Below are 21767 nucleotides of genomic sequence, written 5' to 3'. Positions count from 1 at the left end.
TTGAGATAAAAACAATATTCATTAATAGATTAAGAAGTAAAATTTTATTTCAGAATTTTTTTTAAAACCCCAAATAATTCACGGGTCAATTTGACCTGAGGGATACAAGAGAGTCCCAAAAGTGAAGACAACACAAGGGTTAAGGGGTGCATTGTGGGTAATTAAGGCTGCATTTGGGTTTGCAGAATCTGTGTTTCACAGGACATGCACTGTCTCTACAGACGTGTGTGGTGTGTCCCAGTCCTCTAAGGCTCTGTTTACACGACAACGCTCGCGGGTGAAAATGTGAAAATAGTTGATCAGAAGTGCTTTTCGTTGAGACGGCGACAGCGTTTATGAGGCTCAAAAACCCAAAACAGTGAAACCACCCTCCAGAGTGGAAATCTTAAAAATACTCCACTGTCGCATTCCTGTCTAAAGGGTAAAAACGCAAAAGTCTGAAGACAGCGGTGTGGAAAGAGACGAAAAAAAGGTGTTTAGGTAGTCTGTTGTTACGGAGTAGGCTACAGAATTATAGGCTCTTGTTACCTAACAGATTTTCAATGTAATGGCTCAATATTTAAATGATTTTGACAATCTGGATAAGGTTGTTGTAGTTTGATGACCATATCTTGGCTATTCATTTGAGCCAGAGTAGGCTACAGCGTTACGGATGAAGAGAGAGAGAGAGGGGCAGCGGGCAGAGGAGGGTGAGACAGAACCTCCTCTGCCCGCTGCCTCTCGCTCTCAAGCATCGGCTAAAGGGCTGCAAGGCTCAGGATATTGGTAATGCTCCCGCGGGTGCTGTGCTGTGGCTTATCACGGTCGACTGTGTCGGTCATCATCAGACAAACATGCAACGCCACCTCCTCGTCTGCTTTGCCATGAATTGGTTTAGAGCTACTAGGCAGAGAAGTAGGAGGAGACTGTACGCAGGCGCACAGACTTGGTGGTGTTTTGTTGCAGTGCTTCACACTGTCACCTAGCCAGCCACCTGGAGTGCATACTACATCGAATCTCACACACCATATGCACACAGATTTCCCCGCCAAAACGCTTGTCTAAATAAAAAGTGATAATGCAACGCAACTTTTGCGTTTTCTCTTCAGATCATTTCCGTGTAAACATAGCCTAAATGCGACTGGGAAATGCGGCCTTACCTAAAAGTGGAATGAGCTAATCTCTCCAGTCGTCACTGTCCCTAAATCTATTGAGCGCTAGCCACATTGGCTTGTTCTCATCAACTAGTAAAGCCAGGAAATATTTATTTCTACCAGGTGTGTGACCTGAAAAATAGAAACATCTTTACAATGCAAAACAATGGACTTCAGTTAATGCTATCTTACTAAAGATGAAGAAATTAAATAGGCTAAAAAAAATCACGTTACAATTATAAAATTATCCAATACAACAACATGAAAACAAACAATTGATCAATTGTTATATGGATCATATTATATCGTATGTCATATTTGTCATTAAACTAGTACATTTTTTTGTCATATAAATGAAACGTGACCGCTCTGTAAACTAAGGTATGATGTTTACCACTTGTCACCCATCCAATGAAAATAGTGGTACACATGGAATTTGTAGGTTTTAAGTTGGCAAGGAATGCCACAACACACCATTAGTTTCACCCTCTGTGAGATCAGCAGTGCATGTACAACTATCTAAATACTGACAGGTAGTTACGCCAAGGTAAAAGCTTTGTCCTGCAATAACACAATATTATTTTCATTAATTCAAGTTCTGGAAAAAAACAAAACTTTTTTACCCAGCTGATCACAGCACAAATACTTTGTTGAAAAAATAGCTTGAATAAAATAATGACAAGGTGCATACATCTGAAAATGTAGCCTTAATCAAAAAGCTGCCAAAGCCTATGTGTGAAAGCATGGTGGCACAAGGGAAACTCAGTGGGTTAGTAGGTTATGAGGAAACTATTCAGTTAGTCAGTGAAATTACAAATACAGATTAAAAAAAAACTACTAGGATGAGAGAATCTTATTGATGGTATGGCATGATGGTAATTCATATTCTCTTTTGCAGGAATGTTCAGCCTCACGGAAGTAGCCTCCCTCAATGACATCCAGCCAACTTATCGAATACTGAAACCATGGTGGGATGTCTTCATGGATTATCTTGGTATTGTCATGTTGATGTTGGCCATATTTTCTGGAACGATGCAGTTAACTAAGGACCAAGTGGTTTGTCTTCCCATTATGGAACAAACTCCAGATGGAGCTGAGGGCTTTTTCGGACCACAACCACCAGAGATAGTTGATAGTTTATGGAACAAAGAAAGCGCCATAGGAGAGCAAGCCGCTCCTTTAATGGCTAGAAGGCCTCCTGATAGCATCGCCCCTACAGTTCACTTCACGCAGTCGGGTGCTTTTGGGCAGCCTCAGCCTACAGGTGTCAGGACTAAGCTGGATTTTCAGCAGTATGTTTTTGTCAATCAGATGTGCTACCATGTTGCTCTTCCTTGGTATTCCAAATATTTCCCATACCTGGCTCTAATTCACACCATTGTATTAATGGTCAGTAGCAACTTCTGGTTCAAGTACCCAAAGACAAGTTCCAAAATAGAACATTTTGTTTCGATACTGGGAAAATGTTTTGAATCGCCTTGGACTACCAAAGCACTGTCCGAGACTGCCTGCGAGGACTCGGAGGAGAATAAGCAGAGACTGGCTGGGGCCTCCTCCCTCCTGAAGCATCTATCAACATGCAGCGAGGAGGGGAGTCCAAATCAGTCCGCCCCAATGCTGACTAAACCTGTGCTCACGTTTTCTGCTGAAAAGCTTGTGAGTGAAGTTCCCTCCATGACCATTCTGGACAAGAAAGATGGTGAGCAAGCAAAAGCCCTGTTTGAAAAAGTCCGGAAATTCCGTGCCCATGTGGAAGACAGTGACTTGATTTACAGGCTGTATGCCATTCAGACAGTCATCAAAACAGTAAAGTTTATTTTGATCCTCTGCTACACAATGACTTTTGTTGCCTCTATAGAATTTGACCATGTGTGTGAGCCTGAAATAAAGCATTTGACTGGATACACAAAGTTCCACTGTACACACAACATGGCGTTCATGTTAAAGAAACTTCTTGTTAGTTATATTGCTCTTATATGTGTTTATGGCATAATCTGTATATACACGCTGTTCTGGCTTTTTCGGAGACCACTTAAGGAGTATTCCTTTGAAAAAGTCAGAGAGGAGAGCAGCTTCAGTGATATTCCAGATGTTAAGAATGACTTTGCATTCCTCCTCCACATGGTCGACCAGTACGACCAGCTGTATTCAAAGCGTTTTGGTGTTTTTCTCTCTGAGGTGAGTGAGAACAAACTTCGGGAGATCAGCCTGAACCATGAGTGGACCTTTGAGAAGTTGCGGCAGCATGTGACGCACAATTCTCAAGAAAAGTTGGAACTCCATCTTTTTATGCTCTCCGGGGTACCAGATGCTGTGTTTGAGCTCACTGATTTGGAAATCCTTAAACTAGAATTAATCCCTGAGGCCAGGATAACAGCTAAAATCTCACAAATGATAAACCTCCAGGAGCTGCACTTGTATCACTGTCCAGCCAAAGTTGAACAGACTGCTTTCATTTTTCTGCGTGATCATCTCCGGTGCCTTCATGTCAAATTCACAGATGTTGCTGAGATTCCAAGCTGGGTATACTTGTTGAAAAATTTAAGGGAACTGTACTTGGTTGGTAACCTGAACTCTGAAAACAACAAAATGATCGGACTCGAGTCTCTGCGAGACCTAAGGCACTTAAATATTCTGCATCTCAAAAGCAACTTAACAAAGATCCCGACAAACATAACAGATCTGTCTCCACATCTGATCAAGTTGGTCATTCACAACGATGGTACAAAGCTCCTTGTTCTGAATAGTTTGAAGAAAATAATGAATCTTGCCGAACTGGAGCTTCTTAACTGTGAGCTGGAGCGAATCCCCCATGCTATTTTCAGTTTGAACAACCTTCAGGAACTGGACCTAAAATCCAACAACATTCGTACCATTGAAGAAATCATCAGCTTCCAGCACCTTAAGAGACTGACGTGCCTCAAACTTTGGCACAATAAAATCATCACCATTCCTTTGTCAATTAGCCATGTCAAAAACCTTGAGTCGCTCTATCTCTCACACAACAAGCTTGAGTCTCTACCCTCATCGTTATTCACCCTTCCCAAGTTGAGGTACCTCGATGTTAGCCACAACTCTATAGTGGTAATACCACTGGAGGCTGGCTTTCTGCAGAACCTCCAGCATTTTGCCATTACCGGCAACAAAGTGGAGGTAGTTCCTAAGCAACTGTTCAAATGCAACAAACTGAGGACCTTATGTCTCGGTCACAACTGTATCTCCTCCATTCCAGAGAAAATTGGCCAACTTTCACAGCTGACACATCTGGAACTGAAGGGAAACTGTCTGGATCGTCTTCCGGCTCAGCTTGGTCAGTGCAGCCTCCTGCACAGGAGCTGCCTGATTGTAGAGGATCATCTCTTTGACTCGCTCCCAATGGAGGCAAAAGAGCACATGAATCAGGAATCTAGTGCATCTTTTCCAAATGGGTGTAAGTGTCTAAGTGATGGACGGTAGTCACATCCTCATAGCATAAAATGTTTGGCATTTCATCTTGGGTGTAAATAAGTCTTTTCAAAATAAGAAACAGTATTTACATGGTAGAGCATCAGTAACTTCTGAAATGAACATAACACAGCTGCTAAAAGGCTGATAAAACTGGAGAAATTTAGAGGATCTCTAGGATTGATCATGGCTGGTGTCATGTCTATAGTGGATCTATGGACACTTCCATCTTTTTGTATCAACCCCCATTTTTATCTTTGTGATTTAATTTAATTATATTTACATTACCTAGATACACCTGATTGACCTCAACTTAAAAAGGACAGTTTACTCAAATTACAAATACACCTTTCCTGTAACCATGCTGTTAGTTTAGAAATGTCTGCCTCCACCCAAATAAAGTGGCTCTTAGTAGATTTTGGTCTGCAGTGATCACCTCACAGCAACAAGATATCACGTTTGAAATAATTCAACAGCATCATTTCTTCCCTTTTACAGTGCCCCCACTACCCTGGATAAGATCTTCCAATTATTATTACACCTACATTTTATCATATAAGTATTCTTAGTGAAACCTGTTTACAGCAAGTGTGTTGATAATCCAGAGTGACTGGGGCGTTGCTACCTGGAAGATGATGTTGATGTTGAAATGTTCAAGGCTCTAAGCACCACGCACAAAATGCCATTCCCCTCAATTGAAGCAGGATGGAGGCAAAAATCTTAAGTACAAATATCTCAAAACATGACGAGGATGGTGAGATACAGTAAGCAAATATGTTCTGTTATTTGCGTGAACTGACCCCTTTAAAATAATATTCCACTCAAGATCTAATTGCCAGCTTCGCCCATATGGTGGTATCAGACCGTCCTCTTAGAGAAAGCTGTGTAGGTAGATTGTGCAAGCAGCCTATTAGGACCCATATTTATGTTTTAGGCGGCAACCTCTAGTGGCCATAGTAATCATGGTGTAAGCAAAGGGCAAAAGTCAGGTGGCGTAGTCAGAAGCTGATTTATGCTTCTGAATCAACACTGTAGCTACGTACGTAGGTACGTGGAGTTACCGACCCTACGCTGTAGTTTAACGTGCAACTCTCAAAAAATGTAACTACACAACGCTGTGACGCCGTGGCTTGGTAGCGTTGGATTTCCTTTTACTCTTTTCCTGGTTCTCCTTCTCCATAAAAAACATGAAATTGAGGAAAAGGTTAACTTTTCCTGCTGCAGATGTCAGAAAGCACACGGGAGAAACTTTGTTTCTCTCACCATGCCTCTAGAGTCAGCACTCGCTCCCAAGCTTCTCACGTCCCTCTGTCATTCGCTCTGCCACACACTCCCCCTACACACACACACAAACACATGCCGGCCCTGCTATTCTCTTAAAGAGACTGACGCACACACCAAGGCACAAGCATAAACTTCAGGTCTCTTACGTAGGTTACAGCGAAAGCTCTGTGTTGAGCCTCGGCACAACCATAAATCAAGTTTCAGAGTGCCAAAGTGAGTTGGGGTGGTGGATGGGTCAAAGGAACCCAGGACTCTCACCCAGGAGACAGCTGTTTGTGTGCCACGTGAAACCAAAAGTCAGTCTTGACTTTCTTTAGGTAAACCAACTTTGTTATTGATTTAGCCAATCCAGGATCTTTTCCTACAAGCAGTTCCGTTGCACAATGTTAAACACGTGTTTACAACTACGACCGTTTTGCAAACTGTCACGTGTTATGGTCACACGTTAAAAACTACCACCGTTGTCTGGGCTAGTGTTGCATTCAGTGCCCTGGCAGACTGGAGTTGGTCCCCGGGCCCCTGTGGCTGCCAACTAATCCTGTGTTGACAAATTTAATTTCTCTGTGAATGACAAGAAAAGCACATTTAAACTTTAAGCACCTTTAAACTATGACATATGCTGCATAAACTAATTAAAGAACTGTGTAGGTATAACCTAGTATTATTAACCTTATGCACTCACATTTGAATATACTTTGTACTTTTATGCACTAAAATGATAAGGGTCCCATCCAAACCTTGTCACTACTTCAAGAAAAGTCTTGAATCATGTTCAATTTCACTCAGCGTTATCATTACGTTTGTTTCCTTTTTTGTGTACAGGCAACCCACAAGCATGTTTTTTTTAGTTGTACTTTTGCTCACAATTGTTTAATCTTGTAAACACTGTACTTCCCATGCATTTTGTGTGTTCTTTGTATGTATATATGATCTCATTGACTTGTATCTGTTCTTCTCGTACACAGCACTTTATGAACCTGGTTTTAAAATGTGCTGAATGAATCAAAAGCTGCTTTTGCACCAAGAGCATATTTGAAGATTGTACAGTTCAATCTTGATGCCTGAAATACCTGACATTAATGTTTAAATTAATTTATTCATTGTTAAACAACAGTGTACAAATAATAAAATCTTCTGAGTTAATGTTGTTACTGCTTAGAAACACATCACAACTAGGAAACACGGTGAAGAATTTCAATTCATTTTGAACGTTATACACAGTACATTAATACAAATATTTTTTTTCAGAACAGATTATATTTTTACAATTTGGTACACAAGTTTGTTTTTCAAAAATGACACATTTGAACAGCTAAACGTGCAAATCACTGAATAGTCTCCTGCTGTTTTCAAAAAAATAAAATACATGGAGTATAACTTTACTTCTTAAGCCAGTTCATTCAACACACTGCTCATGAATGACATAATTTCTGAACATAGATGTATGACAACTAGGCCATATGTACAGTGTTGTGTTTCTCAAAATACAAAATATATTCAATTATTCTTTCTTACAGATTGTGTGTGTGTGTGTGTGAGAGAGAGAGAAAGAGAGAAGGCAGACAGAGTTGTTTGCATATGAACATTGAGGCAAATCAACAAATATAACTCAAATAAATATGAATGACTACAAATAATTATTGATACTAAAATCTTGTTGTAAACAAACATATTTCACATATATCATAATCATTCTAAGTGCACAGTATTCCAAACTCCTTTGGACGATACAGAGCTTTTTCTATTCTTTGGCTGTCCAGTCTGGGTTTATGATTCTGATGTGGCCTTTTCCATAAGATACAAACAATTATGTCATGTGTATGACATAAGACTGAAGGGTCTCCACTGCCGTTGCAGACGGAGTGACAGTAGGCCCAAATTTTAAACTTCCACTAATTTACATTACTCCCCATTCCAAGTGGGGTAAACTAGGGTTACAATTGGTGAAAGATTAAAGCTGGAGAGAAATCGAACTTGGTTGCATTCCGGAAAAAAATATTTCTCACAGGTCCCTTTACGCTTGATGTAATTATGAAAGGCTGTTTATGTGACAGTGGAGGGCCTTCTTATTAAACTATACACATTTCTGGATTAGTGTTTCCCTCTGGTGGAAGTAAATTGTTACTACATTTTATAACAAGCAGTTTTTGCTGATGCTTTGAATCATATTGAACAGCACTGAGTTGTATATATATTTATTGTTTGGGAAGTGGGCTACATTATAATTTTCAGCTGCTAACCAGACAATGAGTTTGTCCAGGTAATAGATCATAATAATTAACCCACACATTTCTTGGAAATGTGTGACAGTAATTGACATAAATGGAGGAATGTGTGGGTATTACCTGCAGTTTACAAATGTGAGGCTAATTTTATACCAAGGAACCATGTCAATTAATGGCCAGCCATGCCAGGGAAACTACTACCTGGGGTACAACAGAAACACCATGCACGGGGCTTTAAATCTTACTTCAGTTGTCCAGACATGCAAGTTAGGTAAACTGGAGACCTTAAACTGCCCTTAGATTTGATCCAGTATGATGGGTGGATAAATTACACGTAAGGATACTAGAATTCAGAATGTCAAGCAAATTGACATTACTTCTTTCTTTTCAATTAGTTGTTTCTGTCAGTAACAAGTGTTAATTGTTTGTATGGAGGCTTAATAATACCATATTAAATGTATTATTTAATTAACCCCTGAAGAAGTCACAAGACTATTTTAGCATTTATAAGCTGTACATAATCAATAAGTAAATCATATATAACAAACTATAATGTAGTGTAATGTAGCTATAAGTGTTTATGTATTCGTCAACAACCAGCAGTAATTGAATGCTTTATAATGTAATATAACATAGTAACATAGTAACTAACATAGATTTTTCACATTTTATTAGATTTTGTGACATTTACAACACATTTACAACAGGTTTGAACCTTCCTGTGAATGATTTGTACACATAAACCGTTCATTAAAACCATTGTCAGATTGTTCATGTGTGTAACAAAGTTATTACAGGATGGCATTTTCAGTAAGTTTTTCTTTTATTTAAATTTTGACTTCTCAATTATATTTTAATTTAGTTTTGGTTTTTCAAAAAGGTTTAGTTTTTACATGTCCAGTTTAAGTTTGTTATTGTTATGGGCATGTATGTCTTAGAAGTATGTAGCTATATAAACATACTAAATACATTGTTGGAGAACTGAGTAGGAATGTCCATGATGTTTATTATGTACTCTTTGTGCTAATTTAGTGTCAGATGTAAAGCAGTTGCGGCACAGCGCCATCTGCTGGAAGGTCAACACCATTCAGTTTCTGTAACAAACTAAAACTGAAATGATTTGTGTTCATTTTTATTTTGGCAATATAGTTTGTTTATTTTTATTTTCACTTGAAGTTTTTATTTTTATTTTTTTAGTTATACTTTACTGTAATAACCCTGATGTGTAATCATACAGCTATATTAAAGTGTCATCAAGCATTTATTAGCTGTACAGTCCCTGACAAAAGTCTTGTCGCTTATCTATTTTGTAGAAACACCTGCTATTAACCTGATTTTTAATGAATCAATTGGTGTAAGAAATAGCTCATATGAAAAGCTAAAACCCTCCCAAATGATGTTCAAGGCACGAAATATTAGTTTCACTAAAAAAAGATTTATTATTTAAACAAGACAGAAAGGTCAAATTTTGGCAAGACAAAAGTTTTGTCGCCTATACATAATTAAACAATTTACTACAAATACTAAAATTGTCAGCAAATAAATAGTGGTGCTGTGAGATTCAATTTAATATCTTGTATGACTTCCATTAACTTGAAGGACTGCATCCATGCAGTTTGGCAAGGATTCATACAATGTATTGATGAAGTCATCAGAATAGCTAGGAAAGCATTCTTGCATGCCTCCCAGAGTTCATCATATTCTTTGGTTTGGTCTTCCATGCTTCCTCTTTCATCCTACCCCATAGCTCTCATGATGTTCATATCTGGTGACTGGGCCGGCCAATCCTGGAGCATCTTGATCTTCTTCGCCTTGAGGAACTTTGAAGTGGAGATGGAATTATGCGATGGAACACCCTCCTGCTGGAAATTGGCCTCTTTTATGGTTGGGAATATGAGGTAGCTAAGATTTCTTGGTATTTGAGACTATTGATGTTGCCTTCCCACCTGTAGATCTCTAGCACACCCCCATACTGGATGTAACCACCCAGACCATGATTTTTCCGCCACCAAACTTCACTGTTTTCTGGGTGAATCTTGGATCCATGCGGGCTCCAGTAGGTCTCCTGCAATATTTGCGGCAACTGTGGTGTAATTCAACAGAAGATTCATCTGAAAAATCCACTTTCTTCCACTTCTCCAGCGTCCATCCTTTTAGCAGGCTGTGGGCCTTGGCAAATGCCACAGTTTTTCAATTGTCTTTTGTTTAGTGCTGGCTTCTGGGCACTGATTCGACCATGGAGGCCATTTCGAGACAGAATCCGACAAACCGTTCTGGTTGACACAGGGACTTCAGAGGACCAGGTCTGGTGGAGCTCTGCTGCAGTGGAAAATGGGCTGGCCTTGGATTTTCAAGCCAACAGACGGTCCTCTCGAGCGGTTGTCTTGCGGGGTCTGCCTGACCTGGGCTTGTCAAAAACATCTCCAGTGTCTTCAAATGTTTTTTAATCCTCTGTACTTGACGCTGAGACACATTGAAGGTGTCTGCCACATCAGCAGTGGATCTGGTCTCCAGCCTCTTGATAATCAAAACTTTAGTCTCGGGTGAATCTTAGGCATGTTTGCAGAGGTCTAGTTGCAGTTGATGTGAAGGTCTAGTGTACTGGGGTTGTTTTTATACCACCTGAGACCTGATTGATCCATTATTAGTCACAGGTGAGCTCATATGACAAGGCGACAACACTTATGTCTTTGCAAAAATTGACTCAATGGGCTTTACCAAGCTGTGAATATTAGAACACTTTTTGACAGTTTCTTTTTGCACTGAAACATTATTACAAAAGCTGTTGGGATTAAAATGAGCCATTTCTTGTAAATAAATCTTGATTAGAAATATATTTCAGCGGCACTTTGTACACAAGCGACAAGACTTTTGTCAGTGACTGTATACCAGTTATGGAGCTTTCTTAAGCAGAGTTATAATTATTAGCAACTCCAATGATGTACACTTATGTATATAACAAATTAAGCCAAAAATAATTTTATACCTGCTTACAATTACATTAGAGTCAGTTTTAAACTCATTATGAAGTCTTTATATACTGTTTATGAATGCTTAGTAGTCCATTTAAATGTATTTACCTTTTTAATATAGTGTTATAAAAGTCATCAATGGTCATCAATTTGTTGCATGTACTTTACCCAGTGAGCATTCTATTTCAGGATGGCATTCTAAGCCTATGCTCTGCCAGGTATACACAAATACCTTCCGAATTACAAACATCATCAAACCAGACTTCATTGTGACGATTGTGCCATTTGGTTCCACGGGTCCTGGCTGGCAGGAATAAACACATGTCGTGAGAACTCAGGATGAGCAGTAGAGAGAGGATGCGTGACTTTAAGCCAGCTTGACACCGGGGTTGTTAGAAGTCTGCCATCAGGTGGATGAGAAGAAAACACACCGCCTACAGTCCAGCCTTCATTACTTCCTTGGAATCAAGCGATGGCCTTAGCGCTCGTCACAAACACTTAGCGTGCACTCTTCCCTACAGGACAGCACTGCCAGCCATATTTGTATGAAGTGGTCATCATGGAACCAATGGGCATCAGCCCATACTGCAACCTGGGGACAGAGCTAACATGATGTCAATTTAAAAGGTTGACTGGCTCCTCAATCTGTGCATCTCTGTGTTACAGAGCACACTGTTTGACACATTGGCCGTGGAGACAAGTTATTGCTTTAACGACCTGCTGTGCCTTCTGCTTTAACAAGTGCTGCCTGTATTGTCCTTGGCAAACAACATATTTTAAAACAAATGCATGTGTTTATCACAGCACATCCTCAGACCTAAACAACATTGTAGGTTGATTTCCAAAGACATATACAATCGTTGTGTTTACTGTCCCATGGTGGCAGAAGAGTTCCATAATGACACATACAACTGTTTTATATATTGCCGCACTGCGGTAGTTTAATCATGTGAGTGTGATCATCTGACCGTTCTGCTTACATAACGGGAACAATTTTAAACATGTAAATGGAAGTCTAGGAAACACAAATACTTAGGGTTAGAAAACATGAGGGTTTGGCTTGAAATCAGTCTTATAAAACTACTAAAATGAGGATGTAACGTAAAAGTCCTTGCATTATATGGACTAAGGTCCATAAAACTAGTTTAATTTCAAAACGCTAGTTGACTTTTGGTTTCACATGGGACTCCGGTCTCTTGAGTGAAAGTCCTGTGTTTGTTTGACCCTTATCCCACCCCAACCTGCCTCCTTATGTGGAATTTGGCACCTGACTTTCTCATTTGCTCTCATGGTTATTCCTACCGCCTCGAGAAGTTGCCGCCTCACAAGAAAAGTTGGTTGATGTTCGTTATGAGTTGCTTGCATAATTGACCCAGATGGTTGTTTTCTGGGTGAGGATAAACTGGTTTGTCGAAGATAAGAAGCGCTAAATACTGATTTAACTGCAAGAGAAATTCATTTTACTTTGGACTGTTTTTTGAATCTATTGTCTTCCTGGTATCTCTGATAATAAAACATAAGCATTTACTGGGTGTACTGTATGTATGGCTGTGCTGGTTCTGTTTGTCTCCGCCGAGGCCCTGAGGAAAGCGACAGATCTTCAGCGACAGCACTTTGTGAGCACTTGCACAGCTGATGAGCTGTAATTATTTTTTAATTATTTCTGTAGGGCATCATTCTCTCGCTACATAAACCCCTCCCCCCCCGCCATGCGTGCAAGCACGCACGCACGTGCACACACACGCACGCACGCACACACACACACACACACACACACACACACACACACACCCTTGAAATTAAGACGTTCAGTATTTTTGAAAACATTCGGTGATGAAACCCTCTTCAGTGAAGTCTACTAATTACTGCACAGCCTCGTGTCAGCACCCACTGAAAGCAGCTTTGATGTCTACTGCCCAGGATAATAATCAAGGGCACAGATCGCATGTGATAGGCTGTAATTGGGACAAGTTGTTTAAAAAAAAAAAGGGCACCGCATGACTTTGACGGCTGCTTTGCACAGCTACTGCTCTGAGACAGTAACCTCACCCTTCCCCCATCCCGTGCCCACGGGTGAGGAAGCCTTGTCACTTATTAAGGAGGCTGTTGCCATGAAGTGACAGATGTCCTGATGTGATCTGTCTGCATCTTTGGCCTCCATCTGTCTTGATATAGTACAAATAGTTAAGGATGGTGTGGGGAGACTGAGCTGTTGTTCTTTCGTATATGTTAAATGTATTGAAAGCTCTCGTATCTGGGAGCTGAAACTACCTCCCCTGGCAATCGCTCTGCAACAGTCTCCCAGCTCATCTTTTCAAACCACAAGGTTTCTCTGCCTCCTCCACCACTTCTGCAGGCCCTGATGTTTTAGGGTTCAGTGGCACTGAACCATCTCTGAATCTCCATTTTTGCTCTGCTTTGCTCCCTGCTTGGCAGAGAAAGATTAGGGGCTCGGGTCCTGGGGTGCGTATCCCACCCTCTCTCTGGTCCTCACACCCTCCCTCTCTTCACCCATCCTCTGAGATTCAAATCCTTTTAGCTTCTTCCTCAGGTAAAATTGCCAAGGACCTTGTGAGCCCTAGGTTCCCCTGGAGGTAAAATCTATAATGGAGTTTTGATTTGAGCAAAAACAGCCTTGAAAATGGACTTCTTTAACCAGGTAGCTGCCTCGCAGAAGGTCAACAGTACTCCAGGTGGACACAACATGCCACAACTGTGTTAGAAAAAGGCAGAACAAAGGAACAGTTTTACTCCAAAGAAAGTGACCTGTTGACACAGTTGTAAATAAAAAAAATCTAAATGATGGGTTACTTTTGTAAAAAACAACAAAACTGAATAATTTAGCATGACTAACAAGATAAGTATCAGGTGATACAAACATCTCTGTAGACAGAATAATCCCTTATATGCTCTTATGTCCGTCATAGATTTATGACTACAGGCTATGTCATATAAAATGACTCCAAATGAATGACATTTCTAAGAAACCGTTGATCAGTTTACATTTAATCCATGTTTTTTTGCCCCCTAGACTCAAAGATAGAGGGCACCAAAGCCTCAATTTTGAAACAGCTGCTGTTCAACTCATCATCAGCACAGAGGATTGGAAGTGCTTTGTATATCCAGTGTTTATTGCATTTTTGAATTCTATACTAACCCTAACCCTAGGGCTAGGGTTAAGAAGAAATTCTATTTGAGATGAAATAGCTCTAAAGCATGGCAAAAAACAGGTAATAGTATTAGTAGTAGTAATGGTTATAACAATAATGATTTTACAACTAAAATAATAATCAGTCATTATTAGCTGTAGCAGCAGTTGCGATAGTAGCATTATTAGGGCTGTTATTATTCCTTTAAAAAAATGAAGTTTTGGATTATTTGTGGACACGTTTGAAAAGGTGCCATTTAATATGAATCAAATTAACATACAGTAAGCTACATAACACCAGATGTGTTTAGACTGTAGACTGCTAGGAGAGTGACAGAGTTTGAGAATTAGAAATTTGACACAAATATGCTTCATTACCACTTTATTGATGTACCCTCTGCTGACGTTCAATTATTCATCAGCCACTCAAAAAAAAAACTGTTTGCTCTGCCTCAATTTATGCTCAGTATCAACACAGAAATCACATCCCTGCTGCAGCTATAATCTTAGTTAATCAGCATCATTTAATGCACTTAGCAGCAGTGTTTCAAATTCAAATTAAACACTTGTGCAAAAGCAATCGCCGTCTGCCCTAGTTCTCATCGATGGTGGGTTTGTCAAAATGATGCAATTGGTCATTACCTCACATCAGACGCCTCTGAGACATAATTCTGCCTGACAGTTGGATTCTAGCTTTGACAGCCTCAAACTTGTTGAGTTTTCTCTAAATACTTGCCATTGCAATGAGTTAAACATCCCCCGGAGGCACCGCAGAGTTTTCCTTTTGAACCAACACCCGAGGGACACCAAGCTGGGACTGCACGAGGAACTGGAGGTCTTACGGAGAGGGCTGTTTGGGTTTATATAATGGTACAATGGGTAATTTCTTCTGCCTCTGCAGAGAGAGGGGAGAAAAGAGGGATGAAAAGAGAGAAGGGAGTATGTTTAAGAGAGAATCTTTATCTGGGCTTAATATCCCATGCTCAAGCAGAGTGGAGGATTTTTTTGTTGTACAGATCTCTTTTGTCAGATCCTACCTACCCATGGAAGACCCAGGGGCACTCTAAGAACATACGCATCACCTAGATTTGCCTTCCAGCCCACTTCTCTCCAGCGTTTGCACCCTCTCCCCGCTGGCTTCTTTGTGTAGAAGAGACAAGCGAGCATTTTGGAAATCAAATCTCAGTTTGTCGGAGTAAAACTGGAGCAATTTGAATAGATTTATTTCTACATAATTGTTCTGAGCACATGCGTGCGCGAAACCTTCTTCTTCTGCGCTTTGCCTGGTTGTGATTAAAAAATGGGGCTGAATGAGAGCCGCCGTGAAAAAGAGGGGTCTACCGATATTGGCTTTTCGGGGCCGATACTGATTGTTAATGTCAATTACCAATATTTGGAACCGATATGCATTTACAGTAAAAATTTAAATCTTTTAGTCAAAACTTACATTTTGGAAAAAAGTTTGTTGCAATGTATAAAGCAATTATTTATTAAAACAAATAAATAAATAAAAAAGAAAAAAAGCTTTCTGAAGTTATAACATGCTAACAGTTTGTTTGCAAGTGCTTGCAGAGCTGTAGCCAACGTCAAAGTTAATTTCTTTTTTTTTTTTATTAATTAACTTTATTGGTTATTTGTCAAATAAAACATGATACAGCTAATCTGCCAATATCAGCACCAATAATCGTCCAGGCCAATAATTGTTCAATCACTGGTGAAAAATACTGCGTGTCACCCTGGCTGCACCATTAAGAATCCCTTCAGAAAGGCAAATGTAATCTTCCACCAGACTCAAATTTATGTATGTTAAAAACTAGGGATTTGGGCGCATGGGTAGCTCAGCTGGTAGGGCGCGCGCCCATATATAGAGGTTTACTCTTCGACACAGCTGCTGCGTGTTCGACTACAACCTGCGGTCCTTTGCTGCATGTCATTCCCCCCTCTTTCTCCCCTTTTATCTCTTCAGCTGTACTATAAATAAAGGCCTAAAATGGCCAAAACATAATCATAAAAAAATAACTAGGGATCGACCAATACTGTTTCTTCAAGGCCGATACAGATACCGATTATTAGCAGTTAAAAAAAACGATAACCGATATTTGGAACCGATGTGCATTTACTGTAATGAGAAAAAAAATCTTTAAGTCAAAATTTTGGAATATCACAAATACAATACAAAACTTACTTTTTTTAACCATTATTTAATGAATTAGAAACATTCAACATAATAAACAGTAAAAGATAAAGGACATTATGTCAGACTCAGTGGTGAGTGAAACCAAAGCAGAGGGACTGATACAGAGCTGTAGTAGTACACTTTTTGATGAATTAACTTTATCGGTTATCAGGTAAATAAAACACTGATACAGATAATCTGCTAATTGCAAAAAAACTGATTGGTAATCGGTCTATCCCTATTAAAAACTAGCACAATTATAATCTAAAATGTAATTATCTTCCCCTGCCGGTACAAGTTTTCACGCTGTAATCGTATGCCCATGTCTCAAAACACCCGGAGAGGCCCGAGACCTTGAACGGAGTGTGGCTGGTCTCTGAAGGCCAAGCCTCTTTGCAAGGGAGAATTCAGGCACGTACAGTAGTCATCATTGTCAAAAAGAAGTGCAGAACACTGCTGGGACAAAGGAAGGCGCTGGTGAAAACACAAGGTGAGGTGCAGATAGGAGAGGGGGGGAGGGGGCGGTGGGAGGGAGGGGATGGGAGGTTGAAGAGAGTCCCAAAGCTCCCTGCCAGTGATGACCAGAGTGTCCATCAGCGAGGTCTCACGGGTGCCCACTGAAACAGCAGCGCTGGCAGAACTAAAAAACACCCACCCTGGGAAAGTGCTTTTTCTCCCGCCAGACGCCGAGTGATGGATTGGGCCGGCCAGTGCACACAATGCATTTGTGAAGAGAGACAGAGGGGGGGGGGGTTTTTGAGGCGGAGAGAGGGATTGGGAGGGGGGGGGGGACACGCTCTGTCAGAAAAACACTTCCACTTTACTCCTAGAATGCACTAAAATATTTAAGAGTTCGATATTTATTTCATTATTCCACACATCCAATGTGAGAATGGACATACACACAAATGGAAGCATTCAACAAAATGTTGGAAGTCGCATATTGTTCTGTATTATACAATGAAATAAAGACAAAGAAATGCCCAGATGATTATTTCAACAGGGGTTTTTTTTGTACTTTTTATAGCAAAATCTGAAAATTAGCTATAATTAAACACTTACAAAACTGGGAGCCTTGGGAAGTTGGGAGTAGATTTCCAGTTTGGCCGTATTGAGGTTTTTTTCTTGAATGATGGAAATGCTTCTATTGAAAGGTACGCACCAACCGCACCTGCCAACCTCCAGAGTCAACAGTATTGATTAAACCGCCGCATCCTCTCAAATCCATCCCCATTTCCTTTGAAGGCGAAAATCATCCTTGATATCTGCCAACAGCTTACTTACTTAGGGAGTTCTTCCTTTCTATCTAGGTTGTATTAATTAATGCACATTTTTCTTAAATTAGCCCTCTGAGGAGCTATAACTCAAATTCCTGTATTTATGAAAGTAATAGGTTGGGAAAAAATGCTAAACTGAAATAATTATGCTGTCCAACACTTTGCTTTGAGAATAAACTGCAAGAAACCTGATGAAATATGAATGTGCATTGGGTGCAAAGATAATTAAATATTTACAATCCTGTTAGTCCACAACCACTGTAAAGATGCTAGTCAACTACAATAATTGCTTTACTGCAAAACTTTGCACTTGATTCATTGATTTGCAGTGTGTTATACAAGTTTTTTTTTTTAAATGTACCCCTATTAAAAATATATATATATTTTTGAATCTGCTGTTACACCCCATACAATCATGTGTACATTCCATTTCTCTATTTAATATGATCAGACAGGTAGTTGCATCTTAAACAGAACATATTGCAGTTAAGAAAGGCCACACTGCAGTAAGATGCTGAGTGAGCCCCCTGAGGGACTGATCTTATATCAGGAGACTGTATATTTCTACGCTAAAGAGGCTATTCAAACCCACCAATGCTTGAATTATTAAAGACACTGTATGTTTTCCAAAGCCTTGATTTATCTTTTTTTAACGGGTGGGATGTGTTGGTAGTGGTGTGGTCAGAGGTTGGGAATAGTAGGGAAGGAAGGGGGTGGGGGTGTTGGAGCAGGGCTAGTTGTGGGCCATCAGAGGTTGGATTGTTTCTGTTTTTCACCCCTCCCAACACTGGCCTCGTCTGCTAAAGTGGCCTTTTACTTTCTAAGCAGGCTTTTACTGCCTTTGAAGAGTTATTTTTGTTGATGAAAAGGATACACTGCCTCGGTTTAAGCGAACCCCGGCTATTCACAAGGTTGTTTAATACTTTCCCCTCCGTTTGGCTTATAAATTTATCATCAGTAAAGTATACCAGTGGTCTCACGGCGTAGTACAGGCTTCAAGCTAAGTGGCTGAGGTTGAGTGAGTGAAAGAAGGACAGAGTGAGAGAGATAAGCAGAAAAACACAGAGAAAGAAAGAAAGAAAGAAAGAAAGACAAAGAAAGACAGAAAGAAAGAAAGATGTTTAACAGTGGTTGATCCCGTTCTGGAGTGGAGTGTGTACTCAAGGTTTTAAGACATTAAAAGTCTCAAATTGGCTTTATCGATGACTCTCTTGATTCCTAGATACAGTACAGAGACCTCACTTGTTAACAACTTGTATGTTAATGACTTGTATTAGAAGTGATCAATCTACTTTGGATGCAAGCGTTTCCCATCGCTTTGAAGTGAATGCATTGATTGGTGAGAATATAACAGAATTAAACAATTGCTCCTCCTAAGTGCAGCTGTCTGCTATAGTAAGCCTGCTTTGCCTTCAATTAATACATTGCAAAACAACATGGCTAGTAGAACACAGATAACCATGTTAAAGGGCAACTATTATATAACATTTTCAGGATAAGACTTGCATGTTGTGTTTGTACTAGAACATGTCTACATGCTTTAATGTTAAAAAAACAACTTTATTTTTTCTCATACTGCCCATGGCTGCTGCACCTGTATTCACCTCTGCATGAGACGCTCTATAGCAGCGCCTGTCTTTTTAATCCCTCCTCCTGAAAAAGCCCAGTCTGCTCTGATTGGCCAGCGTGTTTTCTGGAATCTCCATGCGCTCCAGTTTTGTTTCACTAGCTAGTTGAAGCTGGAGCTACTGCAATGGAGCATATAGCAGGACGTTCACCAATAAAGGCTTCTAAACCAAACATTACACAACCGGACATGTCCCAGCAGTGAAGTGACCGGAATTCGGGGAGAAACTACCACCAGTGGCTGCCAAGATTACAATTATGTTGTGTTGGCATGCAGCTACTTAGTAGTTAGCAGTATGCTAATGTTAGATTGTAGTGGAATGAGGCAACACTTTCTACCATCAAAAATCACAGACAAAAGCTTCTGAAGCAAACACTACCCAATCGGAGATGTTTCAGCAGTAATGCGACCCGGAACTAGGGAGAATTTAACGACATTGACAGCCCAGATAACATTGTTTACTGCCGTTAGCTACAATAGTTAGCAGTGGACAATAAAAGAATAAAGCAGCACTTTCTAGAGTCAAAAGTCACAGATAAAGGCTAAATCCTACATAAACAGAAAATGTTTCAGGAGGATGTGACACGGATATGAGGAGAATTTAACAACACCAGCAGCCAAGGTGACATTGTTTAATGCCGTTAGCGTGTAGTTGTTACATGCAACAATGTTGACACCGCAGTGGCTTAAAAAATTCTAGAAGGCCAGCTTAGAGATGGGTAACACTTAGCCGAGAGTAGAAAAAACTGTTGAAACCGGAGCATTCAAAACAGTTGGAAATCTGAACATTTTAGCTCACAGGGAATTCTCTAAAGCACATTTATCTCATTATTTTGTTTTGGCCACGTTTAAAATCTAAATCAAACACAACATTGTAAATATGACAGAAAATACGAAAAAGCATATGTCCACTTTAACATTGTACTGTAACCTACACTATTTGTCAGGACGTATTTGGACAACCAAACATAACAGCCATATGTGATTTCAAAACCATAGGTATTAATTCAACAGCTCCACTCTTTCTTGGAGCCAAGCTGCAGGGATTTGTTACCATGTCAATGTTAGGCAACTAAAACACTCTGTTGTGCTTAAGGAAAGATTGTGGTTATGTTTTAGAAAAAAAGAAACATATTTCAGTCAAAAGTGCTACATGCTCATGCACCACTCAAACCTTGACAACCTCACTGCAGAAACACCAAAGGAAATTGTTAAGTTGTGGAATCGTCCATCACAAATATAATTCCTATGGATGCTGAGCTGGTTCCTCCATATCAAACTTGAAAAAAACTTTTTTTATGGATCTGTGCACAGTAGGGGGGCATACTAATGTTGAAACAGGAAAGAGCCTTGTCAGCAGCAGGCAGTTTGTTTTAAGCAAAACAGCTCTAATAAACCCGCTGCAGCCTACACTACCTGGCCAGCACCAAACAGCAAATGGACACAGTTAGAAAATAGCTAGTAAACATAGTGGATCGTTAGCAGCAAAAGAGCCAGATATTTCACTCAGGAGTTGTGGAAGCCAAAATAGATCCAAATGGGGAGTACACATTGGACTTACTTTTCTCAGGTCGCCTGAAACACGACTTGAAGAGAAAGCCAACGTTGCTCTCTGTCAGCTGGATGTGTATATAGCTTATTGTTTGCTAAAACATTAGCCATTTCACCTGTTTGACAACCAAGGTTGTGCATACAGCTTTTTTCTGTTGCCCCCTTGTGGTCACAGAAATGAATTATTCCAGGTTTAAAGGTTCCACACACCCACACGGATGTTTTCAGTTAAGGAACGTTCAGCCCCTACAAAACGTATCCATTGCATTGAACGCCCTGTTGTGTTTGCAAGCGCACAAACGGGAAACACACCCTCCAAACGAGAGAAAACATACCTCAAAGCCCGTTGCACGCTGTTTCACATCGTTCCCGAGGAAACATGTCGTTCTACCCGGAAAGCATAGCAAAACGCTGCACACTGTTTTGAGATTGAACGTGCCCCAGGACTGTGTGGGTGTGTGCAGACGGATTTATTGACATCTTCCTGGGTTTCCTGTTAGCTTTGTTGCACCTATTAGGGCAGTGTAAATTAGACCTTTATCATTATTATTGGATGATTTGTTACCTAATAAATTCCCATCAAAGCTCCGGCCCACCTTTAACCTGAGCAGAGGTCACATCCGCAAGAATACATAAATCACCATAAATCACAAATCACCTCTGTGGGTGTTCAGAGGCTTTAAGATTTCCATTAACTGGAACTAAGTGGGCCAAGCATAAACCATGAAAACAAAGCCCCACAAAAAAATATTGAGGTTTCCACATGTTTTTTGACCACACAGTCTATGAAAATATGTTCACGTCACACCTGATTGCTCTCCTCACCTAACAAGACATCCTATCACTTTCACATACAGATGTTCAAGATCTTAGTTGTTATTTAGATCATATAATTTCATTTGTAAGTGGTGCTAAATCACTTCCTTTACA

The 21767-nt window shown here is 40.1% G+C and overlaps 1 protein-coding gene and 2 long non-coding RNA genes across 3 annotated transcripts in view; 2 read left to right on the top strand and 1 right to left on the bottom strand.

Annotated features, from left to right (window-relative positions):
* The window catches only part of lrrc8db (leucine rich repeat containing 8 VRAC subunit Db), a 7551-nt gene extending 1804 nt beyond the window's left edge, over nucleotides 1-5747 (top strand). The window contains exon 2 of the mRNA XM_032525796.1: nucleotides 2032-5747. Within this exon, the coding sequence (XP_032381687.1) occupies nucleotides 2034-4589 (2556 nt within the window). The 5' untranslated portion in view covers nucleotides 2032-2033 and the 3' untranslated portion in view covers nucleotides 4590-5747. The remainder of the gene's footprint in view (nucleotides 1-2031) is intronic.
* Nucleotides 1-7491, top strand: part of LOC116695509 (uncharacterized) — a 19085-nt gene extending 11594 nt beyond the window's left edge. Inside the window, exons 2-3 of the long non-coding RNA XR_004333483.1 lie at nucleotides 5776-5781; nucleotides 6359-7491. This is a non-coding gene — a long non-coding RNA (uncharacterized LOC116695509). The remainder of the gene's footprint in view (nucleotides 1-5775; nucleotides 5782-6358) is intronic.
* On the bottom strand, nucleotides 626-16646 carry LOC116695508 (uncharacterized). The gene is made up of 3 exons (XR_004333482.1): nucleotides 16522-16646; nucleotides 13067-13068; nucleotides 626-638 (listed from the first exon to the last, which is right to left on the bottom strand). It is a non-coding gene; the product is annotated as an uncharacterized LOC116695508 (long non-coding RNA).
* Between the last annotated feature and the right edge of the window lie 5121 nt (nucleotides 16647-21767).

The sequence above is a fragment of the Etheostoma spectabile genome, chromosome 9, assembly GCF_008692095.1.
Source record: "Etheostoma spectabile isolate EspeVRDwgs_2016 chromosome 9, UIUC_Espe_1.0, whole genome shotgun sequence".
Lineage (NCBI taxonomy): Eukaryota > Metazoa > Chordata > Actinopteri > Perciformes > Percidae > Etheostoma > Etheostoma spectabile.
Note: the sequence above shows the minus strand (reverse complement) of the source record. Positions and strands in the feature narration are given on the sequence as shown.